Source organism: Ptychodera flava, chromosome 15, assembly GCF_041260155.1.
Source record: "Ptychodera flava strain L36383 chromosome 15, AS_Pfla_20210202, whole genome shotgun sequence".
Taxonomy (NCBI): Eukaryota; Metazoa; Hemichordata; class Enteropneusta; family Ptychoderidae; genus Ptychodera; species Ptychodera flava.
Window position 1 is genome coordinate 21,996,206 of NC_091942.1, and position 24,378 is coordinate 22,020,583.

Genomic DNA, 24,378 nt, shown 5'->3' on the forward strand with positions numbered 1-24,378 from the left:
AAACAGCTGCTGGACATCAGCTGGACATCCGGATACCCGACAAACTTGATGCGTGTTGTTCTCCGTCGAGCTCAAGACATTGTCGAGCTCAATTGTTGATAAATTGAAATGGGTGGACAGAGACCCGCAACAAAGACACGTCGGCAGAAATGTAAGTTCAAAGATTTCCCTTTTTTAGCGTGCAGTATGTCGATGTTGAAAGGGAGTGACTGTGATGTGATTCTGTCGGCGCGGCTATACGGTAGGCTTGTCCGGTCCTCCAGTCCCTTGCTGCGGTTCCGTAGCACTGCCACTCGCTGGCTGGTTGTGTGGGGAGCCCCACTACTTCCCACACAACCAGCCGGGGAATAGCAGGGCTACAGAACCGCAGAAACGGTTACCCTACCGTGTTCAGTCTCAGGATCAGGAGTATGCCTTGTGATATAGTTGTGAACTTTGACGCATGTTGCTCATTTTTGGAGGGACTGCTTGCATGGATTTTTGCATGTTTGGGGGGTGTTGGGCGCCATGGTTGAAGCATAACACACGTTCACAATCTCAGCTCAGTTAGGGCGACACAAACAAAATAATAGTGAAAATGCGCGGATCTTGAATAGTCACCTCGTTCTTGCTTTGCTCCTCGTATCTGTAGTCCACGCAAGGGCAAAGACAGGAAAAGCCAGTGTACCATGGCACATTTAGGGGCGACGTTATACGGTCAGTGTGGGCATGGCCTCAACCAGAGATTTTGAACCTTTTGAACCTTTGCCGCGTGTTTGCAACTTCATTCAAAGTGTTATGATCAACATAATGAACAATATTCACCACAGATTAACTCTAAAGGTCATTAAGTATACAAATATGTAATTAGCTGAAATAAAAATAATTAATTTCTTTGAGTGCTGTCATTGTCTCACCACATTATATAGCAACCCTTACCGAAATTTTAGGCCTCCTGCAAACTGTTACTGCAAATTTGCCGCAAGCTTTGCAGTAAATTTGCAGCAAACTATTTGCCGCAAATATGCGGGTGGTTCATTTTTCAGATGCAAATTAGGTTTCTTGTGAACTTGCTGCAAATATGCAGCAAACTCCCTGCCGCAACGTTGCTGCAAACTCTTTGCAGCAAATTTGCGGCACAATCCTTGCAGCAAACTTGCGGCAAATTAATTTGAATGTTACTGAAAATTTGCGGCAAACTCCATACAGCAAATTATTTTATTTGCGCTGACCATTGTTTCTCGTGAAACTGGTATTTCAGAGTTTAGTTGGATAAAACACATCTTGTGCTGTCCACAGTCGGCCAATATATAAATATTATTTATCCAACTTAACTCTGAAATACCAGTTTCACGAGAAACAATGGTCAGCGCAAATAAAGTTATTATAAACAAAAAGATGACAGAGAAAAAAAGGTTAAATTCAATTGTGGTACAATTTATTTTATATGCCATGTTCATTTCATGCCACATAAGTGTCATGATCATGTCAAGATTTTCTTTTGACTTGAGAAGTTTCATGTAACATTTACATTACTGTCAAAGGCTGCGATTTGGCTTTCTGTTCTCTGAATTTCTTGTCCCTTTGGCTTTACTTAGTGTACCAGCAATGGATTCTGAAAAATATAAATCGTTCAGGGAAGAGTGTAAGTCTTTACCGTTTGACCAAACATTGTAAATTTCATGAAAGAAATCGATAATTATTTGAAAATGAGACAAAATCAAGTTGAAAAATTGAAGCAGAAAATGCATAAATATTCATGATCGAAATTAAATTGATAATGATTAAAATGTCCGACAGCGGACAACTCGCCGTATGTTGTTTACATACACGACGGCGACAATCTGCAAAAATCTAAGCACTTACTGTAAGTAACTGTTGTGAAACGAAAGTGAATTCAGTATGAATCAGTACTCAACGAAAATTTATCTTTAGGTAAAGATTGCAATACAACGATTACAGAACATAATTATAGCGATCGATGTACAGACGAACGGTACATTGACTTACATTTCTGAACGGCTCGCAGACGCTGGACGATTCCCGGTCTGGTTGCAGGTCTCACCGTGCTGTGTGTAAATACCGTACTCAGAAAATATAGTCGGCATCTTTACTGCCGCTCGCGTTCACAAATTTAGAACTCCGCCTGTCCCTGGTACTGTATACACGTTTTTGTAACTATGTGATATCATTTGGCTGGCGATTCCATAGAAAGATCACGAAATTGTCCACTAGAAAACTCCCTGCTCACAAGTACGCAGCCGACACTGGCCGATGGTACTAAAATCTAACTTCGCGCCGATCAAGCCTCATGACGATAACGGAAGTGCGATCTATAAATCATTACGCGATTGATAATGTAGTCTCGTTTTTAAATGCTAAAATTGACTCTACATCTGCACCAATCCGTTATATTTCATACTTAATATAGCATTTAATTTGTTAGTTTAATGAAAATGGTTATTTTTATCATAGAAAGACTAAAAAGAGAGTAAAAATTCTTTCAGCACGAAGAATCAATATCAATGCGCGAACTGACCTTGATGAACCGTGACCGGAGAGTGTAAACATGTCGGCTGCTCGCAGCTGACACACAGGACGTGTTGGACGTTGGTGAAGCGGCGCTTTGAATTTTCGTACAGCGACTCGGGATGGAGTGTAATCCTAAATCTCAAATTTGTGCTCGGCAATACAACTCTAACGCTGAAAACATGGACAAAAGCCTTTTACCTCGACCCATGTTATCAGAAGGCGAGATTTTGTCAGCGGCATCGATGGGACCACAGTTACGAGTGGAGTGATACGTACCGGCCGCCGCGTACCCCTTCTTATATGCATAGTACGCGGCGGCCGGTACGTATCACTCCACTCGTAACTGTGGATGGGACAGACTGTAAGCTGCAGTGCATTGTACGTACCGTATACATGTACTATATTGATGGGATGAATAGCTTGGAGCACAGCCACTACTCTGCTTGGAGGTAGCAGCGGAAACATTACTGTACAGATTTGCAGTAACAAAAGTCTACGACGTGTCCTTACAGACCATCATCAAACGCACATTTCGTTCGAAACTGTTTGCATTTTGGTATCATTCGCAGAAAATACAGGGTGTAACTTGCAAGACAGACAAGTCCCTGTTTCAAAAATTTGTTTCCCTAAAAATTCAGTTTTCGATCCAACCATAATTTACCCAACCAGATTGTCAAAGGGCACTTTTATTACATCATGTCACTACAGTATATACTATAGATGCACTCTATATCCATGCAATGCTTTCACCAGCATAACTGAAGCTGTTCATTATCTAGCATTACCAGTTATAATTTAAAAAGTGGATTGTCTGTTATGAAATAAAGGAACATAAAATATAAATGAAAGATCAATTTTATGTTGCTTACACATGACTGGTCACGAAGTGCAACACTCCCACAGTACTCAGTGTGTACTCCCTGGTAATGAAATAGTGGGAAATATGTCAATCATGTGTTGCTGCATATTTGCAGCAATAGTCTGGTTTGCCGCAAATTTGCAGCAACTTAGTCGTTTACCGCAAATTTGCTGCAAACTGACTTAAGGGTTTGCAGGAGGGTCACATCTACCTGCAAACTTCTGCAACTCCTTCCTGCAAGCTATATGCTTGCTGCATATTTGCAGCAAACTTACGGCAAATTTGCAGTAGAAATAATTTTCGGTAAGGGAAGTGTAATTGCCTTTGGTCAAAACTCATTAGATATGCAAATTATAAATTAGCTGACATGACAATGCGAAATGACTTTCAATTAACCTGGTATATTATCATCAATGTACGTAGCATATGTTTTGCCAACTTTGATTAAGTAAATCCAAGTTATATATCCCTAATTAGGAAAGTTCATTAAATGTACAAATAAGGAATTGGCTGAGGTAGAAATGTTATAGCTTATAAATGACTTTCAATAACTGGGTATCATAGTATCTTTTAATGTACGTAGCAAGTTTCGTCTACTTTGGTCTAGTCAATACAGATAAATATCCCTGATTATGAAAGTTCATTAAATATGCAAATAATGTTAAATCGTAATATCTTCAATATACATACCAAGTTTCGTATATTTTGATTAAGTAAATTCAGATATATATCCCTAATTAGAAAATTTCATTAAATATACAAATTAGCAATTATTTTTCATGATACCCCAATAACTTTCACAGGTGATATATCTTGATGTGATCAACACTTGTAGCAAATCTCATCAAATTGTGTGCAGTCGTTTTCAATGTATATCTGTTTTTTCTAAAATCATTATTATGCAAATGAGCAAAAAGTAAGCAAGCCACACCCACCAAAAACTAATCAGTTCTTGCCGTTTGCTAACTGAATCTATGTACCAGATTTGATTCTGATCTGATCAGCCGTTTTTGAGATATCGAGCACACAGGCAGACGGACAGACAGACATCGCTATGACATTAGCTCACATGTGTGAACATGTGAGCAAAAAATAGGTCTGCATGCAAAGCTGACCTTGAAAATGTAACTGGAGCAAACAACATTGCAGTAAGGAATCCCAAAACTGCAACACTGTGTTCTTGATCTAAGCCATATGCATGACCTTTCACTTTGTTATGTTTTTTTATCACACATGGATGCTTGCAGCAGTGAGAAGTTGAATTAACCCTTTCAGGCCTGACTTTCTGGTAACTTACCAGAGCTACCCCTATATATAGGGGTTTAGGCCTGAAAGGGTATAGACCGTTAATTCTTCTACCAATCTTTTGTTCATCGTGTCTATGGAATGGAGGAAGATATTAATTGTTACTCATTCATTCAGTATCTTTCTTCATATCAAACAAAATAAATAGTGTCTCGTACCCAACAAAATAAATGAAAAAATTGCAGTAAATGGCCGACTTTGTCCCTTTAATTGTAGATGGTAGAACTGGGTTTCCTTTGGCTTCTGAAAATTCTTAGTGAATTTACGAATTGAGTCTTAAAAGTTTCAGTAAATTTCAAAATTTTTTAGTAAACTTGGAATTTGCAAACTGTGACACTGAACAAGCAAAAAGCAATTACATCTATTTTGTATGGACTACACTGAATAATGATACAAACGCAACAATTTTATTGTCATCCTCTGATCAAATCTTGGGTTCCAACAGAACTTAAAGCGCAGTGGTCGTCGCGCTGCGCGTGCGTGATTTTTTTGTTGATAAACATAAATTTTTGTAAACATAATAAGTCTTCTCAACTTCAATAGGAGTGAGATGGGAGCAGTCCCCCACTTTGTTAAGGCCTTTGTAAGACTCAACATCATGCAATAGTAAAATATTAAGATCGGAAACGAACTTCAGTGGTGTATTTCTATCTATAAACTCATGTAGAGCTACGAACATTGCGACACTACACTCACCACATTATGTCGCTGAGTTTACTGCACGCAGACACAGTGAACAAAAAGGTTTGATCACGCGCGATCACGTTGGTTGTACACAATGCTATGTACAGTACAGTGCAAAATGCATAACTAAAATGATCAACATTGCCTATATATGTAGACCAGCAACAAGCACAATGCCCAACACAAAAACCAGATATGAACTGAAAATGCTCACGTGTTTCATACAGTTATGTGTAAATTTGAACCTTTGCCACATGTTTGCAACTTCATTGAAAGTATTATGATCAACATAATGAACAATAATCACTCCTGATTAATTCTCAAAGGTCATGAAGTATACAAATATGTAATTAGCTGAAATAAAAATATTAAAGTTCTTTGACTGCTGTCATTTATATAGCAAGTGTAATTACTGTTGGCCAAGTCCTTCAAGCCATATATGCCGAGCTGTGAAAGCTCATTAGATATGCAAATTGTAAATTAGCTGACATGAAAATGTGAAATGACTTTCGATATTGTTTTAACCAGGTATAATCATCAATGTTGTCACGTTTTGCCAACTTTGATCAAGTAAATCCCAGTATATATCTCTAATGAGCAAAGTTCATTAAATATGTAAATTAGGAATTGACTTGAGTAAAAATGCTTAATGATTGTCAATAATGTTGTATCATGGTATCTGCAATATATGTAGCAAGTTTTGTCAACTTTGATCAAGTCAATTCAGATATATATCTCTAATTAGGAAAGTTCATTAAACATGCAAATTAGGAATTTGCTGAAGAGAAAATGATTAATGACTTTCAATAATATTGTATTACAGTGTCTGAAATGTACATAGCAAGTTACATCAATTTTGATCAAGTCAATTCAGATGAATATTCCTAAGTATGAAAATTCATTTAATATGCAAATTAGGAATTGGCTGAAGTAAAAATAGCGTCAATGACACTGTAGCTCCCATCCTGGACTATTTAGTGTTTGTTCTCTGGTCAGATATCTGAACATGTGTGAAAGGGATAGAGTGCATGAAGTGAAAATACTTAAAGGCGGAGCCTCCCTTTAAAAGGGCGCCAGCCTATGGCGGCGTTCACTGTGTAAGTGGACACCAAACAGGCAACCTGAGGGCACAAGCTCCAGAAAATGCCACTTTTTATTTTTTTCCAACCGCAAAAACGCTGACAGACTGCCAAGCGGTCAGCACGAAGCGGCTGCCAATCGAACTCTGTGGTTATATTCCAATTCTAACGTGGCTGGAAGACGTTTTTTAAGGAAATTCGAGTGTGGTGCTGGGGAATAAATGACCGTTGGCAATTTGAACCGACCGTCAATCAAACGGTTATATAAGCTCTACTTGCAGGATTAGCAAAAGGTGACAAAAGATTGAAATCAGTTTGTGTAATTAATGTAATAGAAATCAAACATCGTACTGGCCATGTGTTTGACTGGGAGGAGAACTCCACTAATGCGAGAACCAGGGATTGAAAAGTGCGGCTTTAAATGAAATGTACTGGAGACAGTGAAATATGTTTAATGTAATTATTCAGAATATAAAATGGAAAAAATATAGAATTAGATATATTGAATACTGTGATACAACCATTAACTCAACAAGTCATTTACAATGACATAGTCCCCACTTGTAATAGGAGTACTAGTCTTGATGGGGCAGGAAAATGTGGTCATTAAGAAGTATCATTGGAGTGTATATGTTGAGATCTATGGGCACATAGTTCTATGTCGTTGTTCCCAATTTGAAACACATGAGGCATGTCTAAGTTACGGTTCTAAATCGGGAAAAAAGATCAGACCTGTAGCAGTATTGGACAGCCAAGAAATACATATGCGCATTATAAACGAGGTACAAGATGTGACATCTTAAGGTCTGATATCCTATCAAAATTGGAGGGTATAGAACTTGTGGTTACTGAAATATGCATATATATGTATAATCAAGGTCAAAGGTCATCAAGGTCACATGACATTTTCAAAAAAAAATTATATTCCTAATTAATCCCTATATGCCAAAAAATCAGATCTCTAGCTCTATTCGCTTGCCCAGAATTAGATGTGTACATAATTAATGAGCTAAAGCGTGTGTTGTCATAAGGTCTCCCATCCTACTAAATACAAAGGACATAGCACTTGTGGTTACTTATTTATTGACATAAACATATATTTTAGGTAAAAGGTCATCGAGGTCACATGACATTTGGTCAAAAAATTTCTCTCCTATAGTTATCCCTATATACCAAAAATCAGACATCCAGCTCTATTGGCTCGCTCAGAATGAGATATGCGCATAATTATTGAGGTACAGTATGTGGCGTCATAACGTGTCCCATCATACCAAACATGAAGGGTGTAGCACTTGTGGTTACTGAGTTATGGAAAAATATGTATATTGGAGGTCGAAGGTCACCGAGGTCACGTGACATTTTGTCAAAAAAATTGTATTGCTAAGTTATCCCTATATACCAAAAATTAGACCTCTAGCTCTATTGGCTCGCTCAAAATTTGATATGCGCATAATTAATGAGGTACAATATGTGGCGTCATAAGGTGTTTCATCATACCATACATGAAGGCTGTAGCACTTGTGGTTACTGAGTTATGGAAAATATGTATATTGGAGGTCGAAGGTCACCGAGGTCACGTGACATTTTGTCAAAAAAATTGTATTGCTAAGTTATCCCTATATACCAAAAATTAGACCTCTAGCTCTATTGGCTCGCTCAAAATTTGATATGCGCATAATTAATGAGGTACAATATGTGGCGTCATAAGGTGTTTCATCATACCATACATGAAGGCTGTAGCACTTGTGGTTACTGAGTTATGGACAAATATGTATATTTGAGGTCAAAGGTCACCGAGGTCACGTGACATTTTGTCAAAAAAATTGTATTGCTAAGTTATCCCTACATACCAAAAATCAGACCTCTAGCTCTATTGGCTCGCTCAGAATGAGATATGCGCATAATTAATAAGGTACAGGATGTGATGTCATAAGCTGTCCCATCATACCATACATGAAGGCTGTAGCACTTGTGGTTACTGAGTTATGGACAAATATGTATATTTGAGGTCAAAGGTCACCGAGGTCACGTGACATTTTGTCAAAAAAATTGTATTGCTAAGTTATCCCTATATACCAAAAATCAGACCTCTAGCTCTATTGGCTCGCTCAAAATTAGATATGCGCATAATTAATGAGGTACAATATGTGGCGTCATAAGGTGTTTCATCATACCATACATGAAGGCTGTAGCACTTGTGGTTACTGAGTTATGGACAAATATGTATATTTGAGGTCGAAGGTCACCGAGGTCACGTGACATTTTGTCAAAAAAAAATTGTATTGCTAAGTTATCCCTATATACCAAAAATCAGACCTCTAGCTCTATTGGCGCGCTCAAAATTAGATATGTGCATAATTAATGAGGTGCAATATGTGGCGTCATAAGCTGTCCCATCATACCATACATGAAGGCTGTAGCACTTGTGGTTACTGAGTTATGGACAAATATGTATATTTGAGGTCAAAGGTCACCGAGGTCACGTGACATTTTGTCAAAAAAATTGTATTGCTAAGTTATCCCTATATACCAAAAATCAGACCTCTAGCTCTATTGGCGCGCTCAAAATTAGATATGTGCATAATTAATGAGGTGCAATATGTGGCGTCATAAGCTGTCCCATCATACCATACATGAAGGCTGTAGCACTTGTGGTTACTGAGTTATGGAAAAATATGTATATTTGAGGTCAAAGGTCACCGAGGTCACGTGACATTTTGTCAAAAAAAATTGTATTGCTAAGTTATCCCTATATACCAAAAATCAGACCTCTAGCTCTATTGGCTGGCTCAGAATTAGATATGCGCATAATTAATGAGGTACAGGATGTTGTGTCATAAGGCGTCCCATCATACCAAATATGAAGGGTGTAGCACTTGGGGTTACTTAGTTATGGCCATATATGTATATTTGAGGTCAAAGGTCACCGAGGTCACGTGACATTTTGTCAAAAAAATTGTATTGCTAAGTTATACCTATATACCAAAAATCAGACCTCTAGCTCTATTTGCTGGCTCAGAATTAGATATGCACATAATTAACAAGGTACAGGATGTGATGTCATAAGGTCTCCCATCACACGGTACGAAAAATTTCCCACAATCCAATGCGATTTGTACCAACGCAGATCGAAATGCGCAGAACTCAATTCTTTTCTCACCAACTGCGCAGGTTGATCTCCACCGCTCAGTTACGCTTAGACACTCAATGTACGCGGAGTGGCTTCACCGATCGGCTCTGTGAAAACGTACTTTCAGACATCGTCGTGTTTTTTAACGCTCATTCTGTGATATTTTCTAAAGATAAATTAGTCAAATATGCCTAGGCCATCAAAGCGGGCGAAACAGGCGCAAAAGGCGCAGAGATCGAGTGTTGAAAAGGCCCGAGAGCAATCATCAGGCGAACACGAGGTTGGTCCCCGGCCGCTGCAAATCGGCACTGTGGCACAGCCTGTGCGACCTTGTTCAATTGTTGACTTCCCATCGGAGGTTTTAACCGAAATTTTTCAGTATTGTTGTTTTTTTAATAAAGGTGATGATGATCATGTTCAGTTTATGAAAGTGAAAAACTTCTGTAACTTACGTATGGTTTGCAGCCAATTTTACGCTATCGGGACAAGTGACTTGTTTGTAAGGGGAATGGTTCGAGATCACGGTTTGGGCAGCGGCAATGAGCCGGACAATTTTCAACAGAGTCGAGTGTTCCACAAGTTCAATTAATGAAAGCCCAATCCGCACTTGCAAACGAACTTAATCGATGTTCTGCGTTTGTAGTTGAAAAGGGGTTTGGTAAGGTTCGCCAGGTCATAAGAAAACTTGTGGAAAACGTGAAACGTCAGTCAGGTGCAGACACGGAGTATGTTGATGCCGCTGTCTCGGTTCTATTTAGTTCAGATCGATCAGCCATTTCTAAAAAATCCATGGGTGGGAGGGCCTATATGAATAAAATTTTGCGGCAACATCAGATTATTGGGGAAAAAATATCGGGAAATGATGAGTCCACCCTGTGGCAATTACGAATGAAAAGGGACAAAACGTTTGCAAAATCTATTTTAACACTTGATTTTTTTAAAGAAGCCCTTTCTCTAGATATTCTCCCTCAACCTATTCAAACTGCTTTAACTAATACCCGCTACCACAAGATAATGATGAGCAGCACGGTAATGAGGATATTGACAACATAGCATTATGGAATGACAAGGAGGCTGAACACATCTTTATTCATTTAGGTGGGGGGTTGTCAGAAGCCGACTATGATGGGCTTGAAAAGTCTATCAGGACACCTAATAATGTCTCCAGAATTCCAAGACTTGGTGCCTTGCGGAGCAATTTAAGACGTTTTCATGAGATGGTAGAAGAAACTGAGAGCAAGAATAAAAAGGGTTGGTACATAAAGGATCTTGAGGGGTTAATTTGGCAACATTTAATTTGTATATTAAGAGAAAATAAATTAGATTTCAACATTGAAGACGAGTGTGAACGTAAAAAACTTGAAGTGATTGTTGGGGAGGGAGGCGATACTTTTCAGGATTTCAAAGGGATTTCTCAAAATTTTAAAGTTTTTGCAATAAGTGGGGCAATTCGGGTAATTAAGTATAAATGGTGCAGAGGTGTGGCGAGACCCAAATCCCCAGTCTGATGCCAGCCGTATCCCCTTTGCCATCATCAACGCACCTGAAAGTGACACACTGATACAACAGGACATACTTCCTATTTTGAATCTGACTGAGGGCTGGGCCAAAAATACAATTAGAGGGGTGGTATATCGACGAAAATTAGAGGGTGACGAAAAGTACAAGAATTTGGTTTTGCAACGAAAAAGTACTAAATTTTTTTGTAATTTGTGTTTGACATCTGTGGAGCAATGTCATAATCCACATCATGAATGGGAAATGACAGTAACGCTTGAAAAGATGACTGAGTGGGCAGAGACTAACAGTTTTGGTCAGACCAGTCAGCCTCTAATTGCATACAATCCAATCAATGATTACACCATGGACCACCTTCATGCCAAATTGCGAAATATTGGAAAACTTATAGATGAGCTCTTTGTTGAGGCAGAAAAAATTGATAAGCAGCTAGAGTTTGTACAAAAATTTGCCAAGCTACCAGGATCTGTACAGAGTGAGATAAAACAATATGAAAGTAAACTGTCTGAACAATTTGACCTGAAGGTGGAAGTCCATGGTGTAAATCATGAAACAAAACTGCTTACAGCAACACAAATGGATGACATGACAAAAGTCAACAGGAAACTTGAAGCAGCCGTTGACAGTTTTGATTTCAAAATAAATGAGACTACAGACATGGACATTAATATTTCAGACAGTATTGAGTCAAATATTGAATCTTTAATTGTAAATAATAAAACAACTCACAAATGTTCAATGTGCAGTATGCAATATGCGACGAGGCCAAGTATCAACAGGCATCTGCAAAATGTCCATGGGAAACTCCATAAAAAAGACCTGGAACAAAAACAGAGGAACAGTGAAGCACAATTAGAACAGGAAAAGCTCAGTATTGTGAAATCTATTGAGAGCATCCTCAATGGCAAAGAACCAGAAAATCTGAGTGTCAAAGTCAAAATAGAGACAGACTGATGATGATTTCAAAAAAATATGAAAGTATAGATGAAGAAATTAATAAAGTAGGTGAAGCAGGTGACTTAATTGCATATCACAGACACACAATGGCAAAAATGATTGAAAACCATACAACAGAAAAATACACAGTTTTGATAAACCACATGAATACACTTTTAAAATATTCCCCTCCTAAAAAAGACAGTGAAGGAAAGGTCTGTGGAAGTAAGGAGAGTGAACAAAACAGACTATCAAAGAACAAACAAAACAAAGCCATTCAAGACAGCCTCTCTACCATTGAGAATGCAATGTATATCTCTGAAAATCCCACCAGTAGAGTTTGTCAACTGAAAGCATTCTTAAGAATAAAAGGCATTGTCAAAAAATATGGGGGCGGTTACGAAGGTGGTGCATGCACACGCATGATGGACAATGATGTCCTCAGTGGATGCAATAAAATTCTAACCGATTCAAAATATGCAAGCACAATCATATCTTTGATAAGGGAATATAGACTTTTAAATAGCATAATGGCAATTACACAATTTGATGCAAGCACTTTCAAACTAATCAACAATCAATACAATACAAATATCATAGATTTTGATTCTTTAATTTCAACATTTCATTCCAATGCTGTCAACTGGGTCAAAAGGATAATTTGTGAGTTACCTCACATATCACTCACCTATTATATGCATACTGTAGCTGCACATGGACACCAACTCCTGAAAAGAGATAAGGGAATTAATATACACAGCAGCTCAGGAATAGAAATGTCCCATCAACGAATGAAAATGGATATCAGGCGTCACCTGGGCGGGGGGCACTGGGCAAAGACTATTTTAATCAGATGGGATCATGGTTGTACAGAACTGATCCTGAAATTTTGGCTGCTTCTCCTGTGAAATTTTGAACTTATAATGACTGCATATGCATAGAATATGAACATTCTTGTACATTAAAAAAATAAATAAACAAAAAAAAAATAAATAAAAATAAAAATCAATAAACAATACTATGTGAAATTTTCTATTGATGGCATTGTGTAAAGTCATAAATAAACAATAGAATGATTAATAGATAAACAAACAAACAAACAAATAAACAAACAAACAAACAAACAAACAAACAAACAAACAAACAACAATAAAAACATGTTTATTTACATTTGTTCAGAAAGGTTATACTGCAAAGCATAACGGCATATATTTAGATGGCCAGACGCAGTATGCATCTTGCATTCTGATACACTGCACTGCATCTTTTAAAAACATATGTCTCGTTCTTTGTGTTTTTCCTAAACCTTTTAACATGAAAGTAAAATGCTGACAACTGACAGACACAGAAAAGTACAGTGGCCATGCCATGGTCAGTCACAGCTGCAGTATAGTACACTTCACTGCCGGAGGTAGATACTGCAGGAATATTCCGTTGTCAAAACCTACTATGTCAGTAGCCTACCTGCCTAGCCTGCCTTTGTACAGGCTAATTACTGACGTAAAACTTAGAAAATTAAAGTAGTTTTTACATGCTCATAGTCAAATTCCTACTCCTCCTACATTCATCGGGTGAATATGGGCGATCGGCATACCATTGCAAAGCTCTCGAGTTGCTTAACAAAAGTACGTTCTCCAAATTCATGACCATCACAGTTGATAAGAAAAAAGGCGCCAAAAATTAAGGAAATCGTTGCTTTTTTCTAAAATTCATATTTTTGACAGAAAAAATGGACAAAATCACGATAATCTCAACGTACCTTTTACCGTCGACTTCCAAGAAATAGCCTTGTACTCCTTTCGTCGGGGTAGGAGTGGAAATGTCAAAGAAGTAGGCTTAAAACAGCAAAATTTACAGCTTTTTGGTCAAAAATGTTCTGATTAATTGCTATACAATGGCTTCACTGAAAAGAAATCGGAAAAAACCATGAAAATCGGCAGAAATTGCACTTTATGAAAATTGTTCCTTGATCGAGGATTGTCTGGGTCATGCCCTTACAGCTGTTGTAAACGCGGCAGTCTGAGGGTGCGTTTGGGCGTACCGTTCTCGTCAGGAGAACATCCGACGGGGGCGAGCTTCCGATAGCTGTTCTTGTTCTTGACGACCAAACGACACACAGCCTCGCTTTGGCAGAACTTGGTACAAATGTGATTATAGTCACGGCAACAGACAACTTTCACGAAGGAAATCCTGTTCCGCTATATTTTAATCATCGTTCATACATAAGCTTTACCCAAATATTACGTTGAAGACGTTTGTTGTACATTTGTACAACAGTTTACTCTCAAAAATTTTCGACAACTCTCCAAAAACGAAAAACATCAAATGTTTGGAAAGATCAAACTTGTAATAATAATACACCTATCTCGACTTGTATCCTGAGACGTTTTTCATACAATAGCAACATAGCACTGACATTTTCATTTCGCGCGGCTCGTTTCCGCCATCTTGTTCTCGTCTGCTCCCGGATCAGACCAGGGTTGTGTTCTTCGTTCTCGGAACAAAGATCGGCTATTTCCGGAAATGTAGCGAAGAGAATCGAGCGCGCTCGGCACATCCGAGCACCGTTCTTGTGTCGAGAACAGTGCGCCCAAACGCACCCCGAGATTTCCCAGATTCTTCACAGCGCCCTCTAGCGACCAAAATCCGTACATGCGTTGGTACAAATCGAATGGGATTGTGGGAAAGCTAGCGTCCTGTGCATCATACCAAATATGAAGGGTGTAGCACTTGTGGTTACTGAGTTATGGACATATACTCATATTTAAGAGATCACATGACATTTTGTCAAAAAATTTGTATTGCTAAGTTATCCCTATATACTTATTTTCACTTTGTTTAGTGTGATTAGATATTATTTTAGCTGAAAAAAGGGTCCAGGGAAAGTAAGGAAAATCCAGTATTCCACAGTGTAACAATTGGCTGAAAATATAAAATTTCTTTCAGTCTCTAGAATCCGAAACCGAATCCGAAACCGAATCCGAAACCGAGTCTAATTTCAGCATCGTCTAGCCAGAGTGTAACGTGGGGATAGCGCCCTCAAACCACAGATACCGGCTTCCCATAGACTACCATGTATCAGAAAAATTAAAACTGTGATAACTTCATTAATATGCAAGCCACGCCCACCAAAACCTTTTCAGTTCTAGCCATTTGAATTCTAAAGATGTCTACCAAATTTGACTGAAATACGTTCAGCCGTTTTTGAGAAAATGGACCAACAGACAGACAGACAGACAGACAGACAGACAGACACACAGACGGACAGACAGACAGACATCTCTGCGACATATGCCCACGTGTGTAAACACGTGAGCAAATTACACTCAAGACCATGATCGGCAAGCCAGAGCAGGACACGGGAGATGTTGTTTGGAGACGGTCACCTCGTTGACGTACATGGATATAGAAAATCCGGTCCCACACGTACCGGCCCGTGACGACTTGGCCCACAACCAACTGTTGATCACCATATCGTACTTCTCCTAGTATTATCACAGGCGACCCAATAGGTTCTGAGTTTTTCACACTGTTTTCTCTATCATTTTCTCTTCTTTCTTCATGCTCTGAATGATCGGAATAAATAAAATAAATGGTTTATATAACCTAACCTAGCCTCTGTGACTCTTTATTTATTTTACACTCCATTACAAGGACGTATATCTCTCATACACACATGCTGTAATTAATTAGTCAACACAACTAATTATGTTAATCCGTGGACTTATCAGGGATTTTACGGGTTGGTCAACATCGCGAAAGATAGGAATGGTTACTAAAACGGGAAGGTAAGAAGCTCTCCTGAAATGTGTCCAGAAATTACCAAATTGCGGCCAGTCATGACCATTTATCCAAAATCTACTGCAGCCAATGTATTTCGATGGCCGAGGAGAGCCAGCTACTCTTATTTCAAATGTTTAAATGGTCGCGAACAGTGCAAACCCTGCCAGTGCCTTGCCTGCAGTTCATGGCATGAGGACGTCCGTAAAGCAGGAAGTCGGAAGTTGAAACCTTTGACCTTTACGTTGTTTATATGTGGGCAAACTTGTAAACATATTTCCCAGGGACAAGTCTGATTTTGACTAGGGTCAAAGTTCGTGTGGTTAAGCGTGGTTCTCTCAATCGGGTGGTGTTGCTAAGAATTTATCTGCCCGCCGTCCGTGGGTGTACGGACGGTGGTCTGCCTTCAGTTTAGCTGTGCGTTCTCAATAATTTTGCTGTATTTTTTCTCACAAACATTGGAAATTCGTTTAAGTTTAAAGAAACATTAATTTTTATATGAGGAATATTCTAGCTCGTATCCTCGAATTAAACCAGCCGATTTTCTTTGATACAGTTTTTTATATGGTTTGGAGAACTCTTTGGGGCGGCGTCAGATAACAAGTGGAATGAGACAACAACATTTCGTTCATGTAAGGAAATCATATAGCAAGTACTTCTTGCGCTGGTGCAAACTCTACAAAATATTATGATATCAAAGATGTTTTCCATGATAATTTACAAGGTTTCTTGTCTAAATTCGCGGAAATCATCAAGGATAATCTAAAAAATACTACACGTAATTATGACTACATTTTGTATGTGTAGAGGTGTTGTTTGCCGTTCCGAACGTATATGTTCTACACGTACGCGACGTATGGGTACCACTGATCAGCTGATGATGGAACGTTATTACGTGTAACTGAACTTCTCCATAACGATATGTTACCGGCAGACATGGAGATAATAGCGAGTGAATAGAAATGACGGTGACTGGTTTAAAAAATTCACAGTGCTGGTACAAATTCTCACAGGCTTCTTAACGTAGTGGCCGACATCATCGGTGATGTCAGTTTGTGTTTCGATGTTGCGAGGTCACCGCTCAGGTGACTTTAGTGACGGGCTGCTCTGAGCCTCGTCAATCGCTTGTACGCCAGAAAAAGAACGGTCTGCGAGTAGTCATGTCGAAAAAAGCTGGAAAAACTGCGATAGTTTGGTGATTTTTGAGCGGATTTCTGGTAGTGGTAGGCCCCTAATAACCATGTTGTCGATGAGTGTTGGCAATTTGATTGGAAAATTTTCGAAATATCGACAAACAAAGTTGCGACAAGCGTGCTGTCGGGCAGAACATGGACGTTCCCATGGCTGTGGTGGTGACGTTAAAGTGAAAACCAGCCGTAAAAGGCAGAAATCCCGTCCGAAAACACCACAGCTATAGACCCAAAGCTAGCCTAACAGTACAAACGAAGTTTTATAGCCCGTGCGCCGCTTCTTTCGGGAATTTTGCTAACAGCATAAGGCACGATTGAAAATCGATGAATTCCTTAGACTAGTAGCGACCATGGAGCTAGAAACTAGCTCCATGTAGCGACAACTCTCTTTTATTATGCGAAAAAAGTAACCGGCGAGCTTAACTCTTTGACGCCGTACAGACATTCTAGTCATGAGCTTGGTTGCTACCGTATAAAAACAACCGACTTTGACGTCAAAGGCCTGTTGCTGGTACGTACTTTGAGACAGAAAATAACGATATGTTACCGGTAGACATGGAGTTAATAGCGAGTGCAGAGAAATGAAGGTGACGGGTTTAAAAAAATTCACAGTGCTGGCCAAAATTACACTCCCAGAAAACGACGACGTGAAACATACATCTATATAATTTTGTTGAAAAACTCATGAAACGGCAACTCCGGCGATCTTTTTCTGCTTGGTCGGTCGATACTTTCTGGGTGGCATTTGTTACATGGATCAGGACCATGTCTACTTATGTTAGAATTTGGCACTTGGCAACGAAAAGCATGCGCGTTTCCAGCGTTCCTTTCGATCTAACTTCCCGTTTATTTTTGAATAATGAGCAGTGTTTGTTTGCGCATATCATGAATATATAAGCGTCCACTAGGTTTACGGACGTCCTCGGGACACGTTTCCCAAGATCTTCATACCTTCCCCTTTTTCATTAACATCACTATCTTTCCGATGTTGACCAACCCGTAAAATCCCTGATAAGTCCACGGATTAACATAATTAGTTGTGTTGACTAATCAATTACAGCATGTGTGTATGAGAGATATAAGTCCTTGTAATGGAGTGTAAAATAAATAAAGAGTCACAGAGGCTAGGTTAGGTTATATAAACCATTTATTTTATTTATTCCGATCATTCAGAGCATGAAGAAAGAAGAGAAAATGATAGAGAAAACAGTGTGAAAAACTCAGAACCTATTGGGTCGCCTGTGGTATTATGTGGTAAGAAATAATAAAATGACAGGAAACAATAGACAAAACGAGCGGGTTTTCACGGCATTTGGCAGGAAAATTGCACGGCTATACACCGTGCATAGACGTATCGAGAGATCCTGTGCCCCGGTCCTGTGCACGGTCATATGGCAGTGATCCAACCGCTAGCTGGTGTAGGCCTACCGGTGCTGGGCAAACTTCGTTGTTGTACCTCCTGATTACCGGGTAGGTCTGAATCCTCTTTCAAGTGAGATAACCCCCACATAACAAGAAGACCTATGAAAGGTCCTTCGCTTGACTTGATACCTGTACTCGGAATTCTCGTTTGCACCCCCAAACGGAGTAAACTTTGTAGTTGAGTTGGATTCTCCACAGCAGAGTGTAGTGCGCCATATACCCGGTTTGACACGGACGTTCATGCAGAGCACAGTGATCTCCCCAGGATTTTCTGATAGAGTGGCGGCTAATTTGCATAACAATAAATATAATTGTTATGGTAATGAGTTTCTATTGTTTACCAAAAATTATAGAGTGGCGGCCACCACTCTATAATAGCTCTGAGGAGAACACTGGAGCACGGAACGGAACAGATGCAGAGATGCTTCTTGCTGCAGCTGGCATTGCTCTGCGAGCTGTAGATTTCTGTAGTTTGGGTTGTTGTCTTTGTACTCCTGTCGGGCCTCTTAAAATGAAAGCTCTCGTCCTTGCTAGCGATGTCGAAAACTAGAGCCAGGTCGTTGATAATCTGTTGGCGTATACATGCGTACGTCTAGCTCTATGGCTCGAGCGATAACAGTAGCCGAGCCCCATTCAACTGATTCAAGAAAATCATGAGCAAATGTGATCTCAATCCAGCATGCAATTATTGTTCAATATTCAGCAGATATTTAACTTAGATTAATTGACCTTTTATTGCGTGTTACATTTGGTTAGTTGGTATGCTTGTGACAGATCAGCCGCCATTTTTACAAGCGGCAATATCGCAAACATTACAATCAACCCATAACATGTGCGGCGTTCTTTGATTTGTTTACAACAGAGGAGGACCCCCTCAGGAGGATGCGCAGCGCGACGACCACTGCGCTTTAAGTGCAATTCAAGGTCACAGGGACTTCAAAAGTTAAAGAATGTTGCCCGGAGCTCTAACAAGTTTCAGACAAAACTACAAATGTGCACCATCTCTAGCTGAGGCAAAGCAGCAGTTGCCATTATTCCTCATGCGGCTAATTGGTCATACATTTTGTTAGCTTCACACAACTTACTTTAGCTGCACAAAACTTTTGCACAATAAAATCAAAACAAAAATATTTTAAGGTCTCATCTTGTTTGAAGTGCTATAGACTTGCTATGCAATCCATACAATTTCCGTTTGTAATTTTACAAACTGGCATTAGAAAAAATAAGTAAATTCACTAAAAATTTAGTTTTTACGAAATTTGAGAGTGGCAGTGGAAAACAGAGTAGAAATAGGACTTTGAATTTTAATCGAATCAATGCAAATACAGACAATAAAACTCAACAAAATCAAAGTTTCTCTTTCCAGGGTAATATTTTAGATTTAATGTCCTTAAGCTAACTGTTGAAAGTTTTTGAAAATCATTTTGAAGGGTCCTTGAACATAATGTGTATCAAGCATGTTGCTGAATCCAATCAAAGCCACCCACCCTCTAAACTCGGGGAAATCCTTCACAAAAATAAGTTGATGAAGACTTTACTAAGTCCACAAGCTCTAAAATGAGCCTAAACAGCTGTAGAGCAAAAAGGTATTGTAGAAGTTTGACAGTCTGAATATCTGTGATTCAGGTGCATTCTACACTGAAATGAGAAAATATAAATGAACAATATAATGTTGTTTAGAATTCATGTAGAATTGAGTGTCTCCCAACTATGGCCATGTCATGTGTGAATCAGCACGGCAAAGAGATGATTGCAGATATGTTTCCGTAGGTAAAATTCTCATGTGCCGACATGCTAGTGGAAAGGAAAGTCAGACAGACCCAAGGCCTGCTGGTAGGCAAAGAGGGAAAGGGCTTTGTGAGAGAGTGCAAGGGTTATAGGTGAAAGGTTCATAATGAGAGAGGAGGATTAGCAGAGAAAGGAGGGGAGAAATTGGGAGGAAAGGAAAAAGACAGTAGAGTAGTTGCAGAAGGCAATGCCATGTCACCTCTTTATTCAACAATTAATAACAATTCCTTTTTCTTTTTGTTTACAGAAAAACTAAAGGAAATATCGCATAAACAAATATTGGATGTGACAGAAGCTGACCGCATGCATACCAGTAAAGAGGTAGACAATAGCAGTGTGGATAAGGAGATGGAGAAGATGGTATCTCTGTGCAAAACATGGGATAAAATACCTGGTCAACTACAATGTAAAGTCAAAGAATACTGTTTTAAAATCATCGAGCGTGATGATGTTGAGAAACTGCAATGCTTGTTGAATGCTGGGTTCAGTCCAACCACTGAATTCAAAGTGGATGTGTACAAGGAACGTTTCATTGAAAGTAGTGATTATGATGAAATTGACGAAATGGACAATGCGTATGAGCCAGATGAGCCAAATGTTTATGCAGGTGTCTTCACTGCTCTAGAAGTAGCCGTTACTAAACACGCTATTGACTGTGTAAAGTGTTTGCTGGCATATGGTGTCGACCCAAGCAAGCGATCAACTCAGTTTGTGTCACCTGTGTGTGCAGCCTTTCGCATCGGTCACAGTTGTGAGATTGTAGAACTATTGGTCCAGAAAGGGGCAAGTTTAGCAACTAACCAGTTCCCATTGATCAAGTTTGCTCTGTATGGATGCTTAAAGTGTGTGCAGTTATGTGTTGATCATGGTGCTGACCTCAATGAGTGTATGAGAGGAATTGGTGGTGCATTACATACATTGGCTCGTCCATGGTATTATAATACGGCTATTGCAAAGCTACTCCTTGAACATGGCTGTAATGTTGATCTTCAAGACGACGAGGGTAACACACCCCTTGCTGTTGCTATACAGACAGGCAACCTTAAATGTGCTGAGCTACTCCTGGAGCATAATGCTAGTGTAAATTTGCGTTGCATTAAACAAGTCTTGCGCTCTGCCTTTGCACACAGTGGCTACGTTGACTGTGTAACTGCTGTCATTCCAAAACTTGATGATTTATTCTATTTGGACGATGAGGATGGCAGTTCCATTCTAGACATAGCATTGATTAACTCTTCAAGTTATGTACACAGCCGCTGTAACTACACACTGAAAGGGCAGGAATCTTTTATAGATCCCATACCTTACATCCGTAAGCTACTCATCTATGGTGCACAGAGGAATATCTTCTGGAGCTGTCACTTACAAGACTTGCTTCAAGATCCAAAGCTGTCAATTGAACCCATCGGTGCAGCTGTGAACTCATTCAGGACCTTTAACCTTGACCTCAGAGGCTGTCCAATCCCAGAAGATAAACTGAAGCAGCATCCAGACTTTTACAAGAAGCTGTTGAATCTCCAGTTTACACCAAGGTCATTGCAACATCAATGCCGTTCATTTCTCACACAGCATCTGAATCACAACTACTATCAGCAAGTGATTCAGTATGACATACCGGTAAATTTAAAATCTTATCTCCTATTCAGTGATCCAGCAAATTTTGATTGATACAGAGACATTCCCATCCCTCCGTCTGTTCCTCTTCAAATGAAACGGGGAGTTCAAAGGACCTTCCTATATAAAGTCATACATGAAAAAAATATGTTTAAGGTAGAATATTATTATGTGCCGTGGGGACAGATACTAGGACTCTCAAATTTGTTAGTCCCCATGGACCTTTGTTGGTATTGTTGAGTTTTGGATCTTTTCCTGTCAGTCATTCAGTAGAATTGTTCTTTATTGTTCTCTTAATTTTGTAACTTGAATATCATTTTGTGATACTGGTGCTGCGATCCATGGAAATGGTGAAGAAAGAATTGCATTCCCAATTCTGTCCAAACCCCCCCCCCCCCCCCCCCCCAACCCCCCCCCTCAAAAAAAATTTCAATTTGTATTTGTTTTGTATTACTGATACATTTACCTATATGAAAATTGAATGAAATCCAGACATGAAAGATGGCTTTTCATTATATCATATGAAATTCTTTCGTCTGCTTGATCTCAATCCCACTGTAGTGGATCCAGCCAAATCATGAAAACATTTTTGTCAAACCGTTTTTGGAATGTTAATGATTTTTTATTGTCATGCATGTTAGTAAACTATATTAATGTCATGTCTTACTTTCTGCTGCTGTCTTGATCTTGCAGTGATTCTTGCATTAAAAGTATTTTATTTTCACGTTTGAACATTTTTGTGTCATTTGTCCGACAGTAACACAGTAGTAAACAGCAACACAAAATCTGACAGTGGACAGTTTATTATAAGTGATTCATTGTTTATTCAAGGATACTTTGTATAAACAAAAGTTATGTAAATACACATAGCCTGATTTGAGCGTGGGTGAGTGGACAATGCCATACCCATGGCAAGATGGTCCCTTCCATGTCACATGATGCGAGCTCCAAGCCTGGAGCTTTTTTCCCATGATTCAAATTACATGGGCAACTTCCTGGTACTATTTCTATCGGTTTTTGTAAAAAATCGCGCGAGTTATAAATGGTGAAAATAGCTTTTCGGGGTAAGTGACCACAAAGGTAGTACATATGTAAAAATCGTCCTTGATGAACTTCCCCTTTAATGAAGCATTTGTTCAGATTCTCATCTCTTGCCAAGTTCCCCTCAGCATACCCCAGAATCATACTTCTGTCTACCAAAACACACAAGAATCCTTTTGTTTAAATGATGCACAATTGAGCGAATATAGAGATGTTGAAAAATGATTTATACATGTGTACCTTTATTTACTGACTTCAGAAAATGAAAACAAAATTGAGAATCCCGTTTCCACTTTGTACACTAAAGAAGGCGTTTTTAAAATCAAGTAAACTGTTTTTGAAAAATTGTGACAGTCCTGCAAATTTCGATGCTCTTTGATTTCGCTAGCCAATTCGACCAAAATAACTGAACGCTTCACAAGGAGCAAGGCTGTGTATTTTATTCAAAATCAAGTTAAACCGAGAATAAATTGCATATATGTGTTATGCAAAAATGAATCTCAAAATCTTGTTCGTTTAACAGCATATACGTTTTGTGGCTCGGTTTTCTGTCTGGCCACTGGTTGCCTTGTTTCGTATCAACTTGATAAAACTTTGAAAGTAAAATAAAGGAATGTCACTATCATCATGTAGTTAATACGACCTTAACAAGAACTAATACGAGAAAAGGGGTTTTACTGGACTGCCGCTTTATGGTCACAAGAAAAAAAATCGGGTTATCAAAGATACACACTAAATGTAAATGGCGAACGGTAATATGATACAAATACCTATATTTCTCTCCTCTTTATATCTGCTTCGTACTAGGCTGACAAGGCGTACAAGCACGACAAAAAGGCTACCAAAACTTGTTTCCGTTTACACCAACGTTCAACTACTTTTATTACAAGAGTCGGAAAGTTTCGACAGGAAACTGAAAACAAAAAGAATATCTTGCCTTATACTCAGACACGCAGTTTCCTTCGCCCTGTTTGGGGAACAGATAACAAAGTGAAGGTAAAACAAAGTGAAGGTAATTTTCTATGGCCCTTTCAGTTACAGACTTAACATGTTTTCGGTTATATCGTTTGAAGACAATAAATAGTTGAAAACGCCTGATTTCTTTTGGCATTGACACGAAATATTGCACGGACATCACCTTCATCACACATTTTCCTACACGCTTCTTTCGAATATCAAATGAAGGTGGGTGAAAGATTGAAAGACCCGTTGCTCGAGGATGCTTTCTACGCTCCCCTCCCCTTTAATAGCGCCCTCGAGCGACGAATCTTTCAGTCTTGGTTGGTGACTACGCAAAAGTAAAATATTATTTTCTGTATAATTGCATATGTTTTACAATGCAGTGAGTAGACAGGACAGGAAACATGTCGGTGGTGTTCCCGTCTCGCCTTTTGAGATGCGTGGTACAGAACTACGCCATACATTTATTTTACAGTCTAATTTGTTATATAACATTTAAAGAACATAATGTGAATACATTTCAGAAAATTTGACCCAGCCACAGTGGAGTTAAATTCTTGT

The 24,378-nt window shown here is 39.0% G+C and overlaps 1 protein-coding gene and 1 long non-coding RNA gene across 3 annotated transcripts; one reads left to right on the forward strand and one right to left on the reverse strand.

Annotated features, from left to right (window-relative positions):
* Positions 1–22,540, forward strand: LOC139151542 (kinase D-interacting substrate of 220 kDa B-like). 2 transcript variants are annotated; one of them, XM_070724434.1, is made up of 3 exons: positions 15–151; positions 18,166–18,246; positions 20,450–22,540. In XM_070724434.1, the coding sequence occupies exon 3, from the start codon at positions 20,506–20,508 to the stop codon at positions 21,868–21,870; it is 1,365 nt and encodes a 454-aa protein (XP_070580535.1). In that variant the 5' UTR covers positions 15–151; positions 18,166–18,246; positions 20,450–20,505; the 3' UTR covers positions 21,871–22,540. The 2 variants fall into 2 exon arrangements, with proteins under 2 accessions (XP_070580534.1, XP_070580535.1); XM_070724433.1 differs by lacking the exon at positions 18,166–18,246 and having other exon boundaries at positions 1–151.
* Positions 11,422–13,805, reverse strand: LOC139151541 (uncharacterized). The gene is made up of 3 exons (XR_011556451.1): positions 13,782–13,805; positions 12,711–12,750; positions 11,422–11,905 (listed from the first exon to the last, which is right to left on the reverse strand). It is a non-coding gene; the product is annotated as an uncharacterized lncRNA (long non-coding RNA).
* Positions 22,541–24,378: the final 1,838 nt, after the last annotated feature.

Excerpts from the sequence above, each read along its gene's own strand:
- LOC139151542 (XM_070724433.1), top strand. The coding sequence starts at position 20,506 with ATGCATACCAGTAAAGAGGTAGACAATAGCAGTGTGGATAAGGAGATG.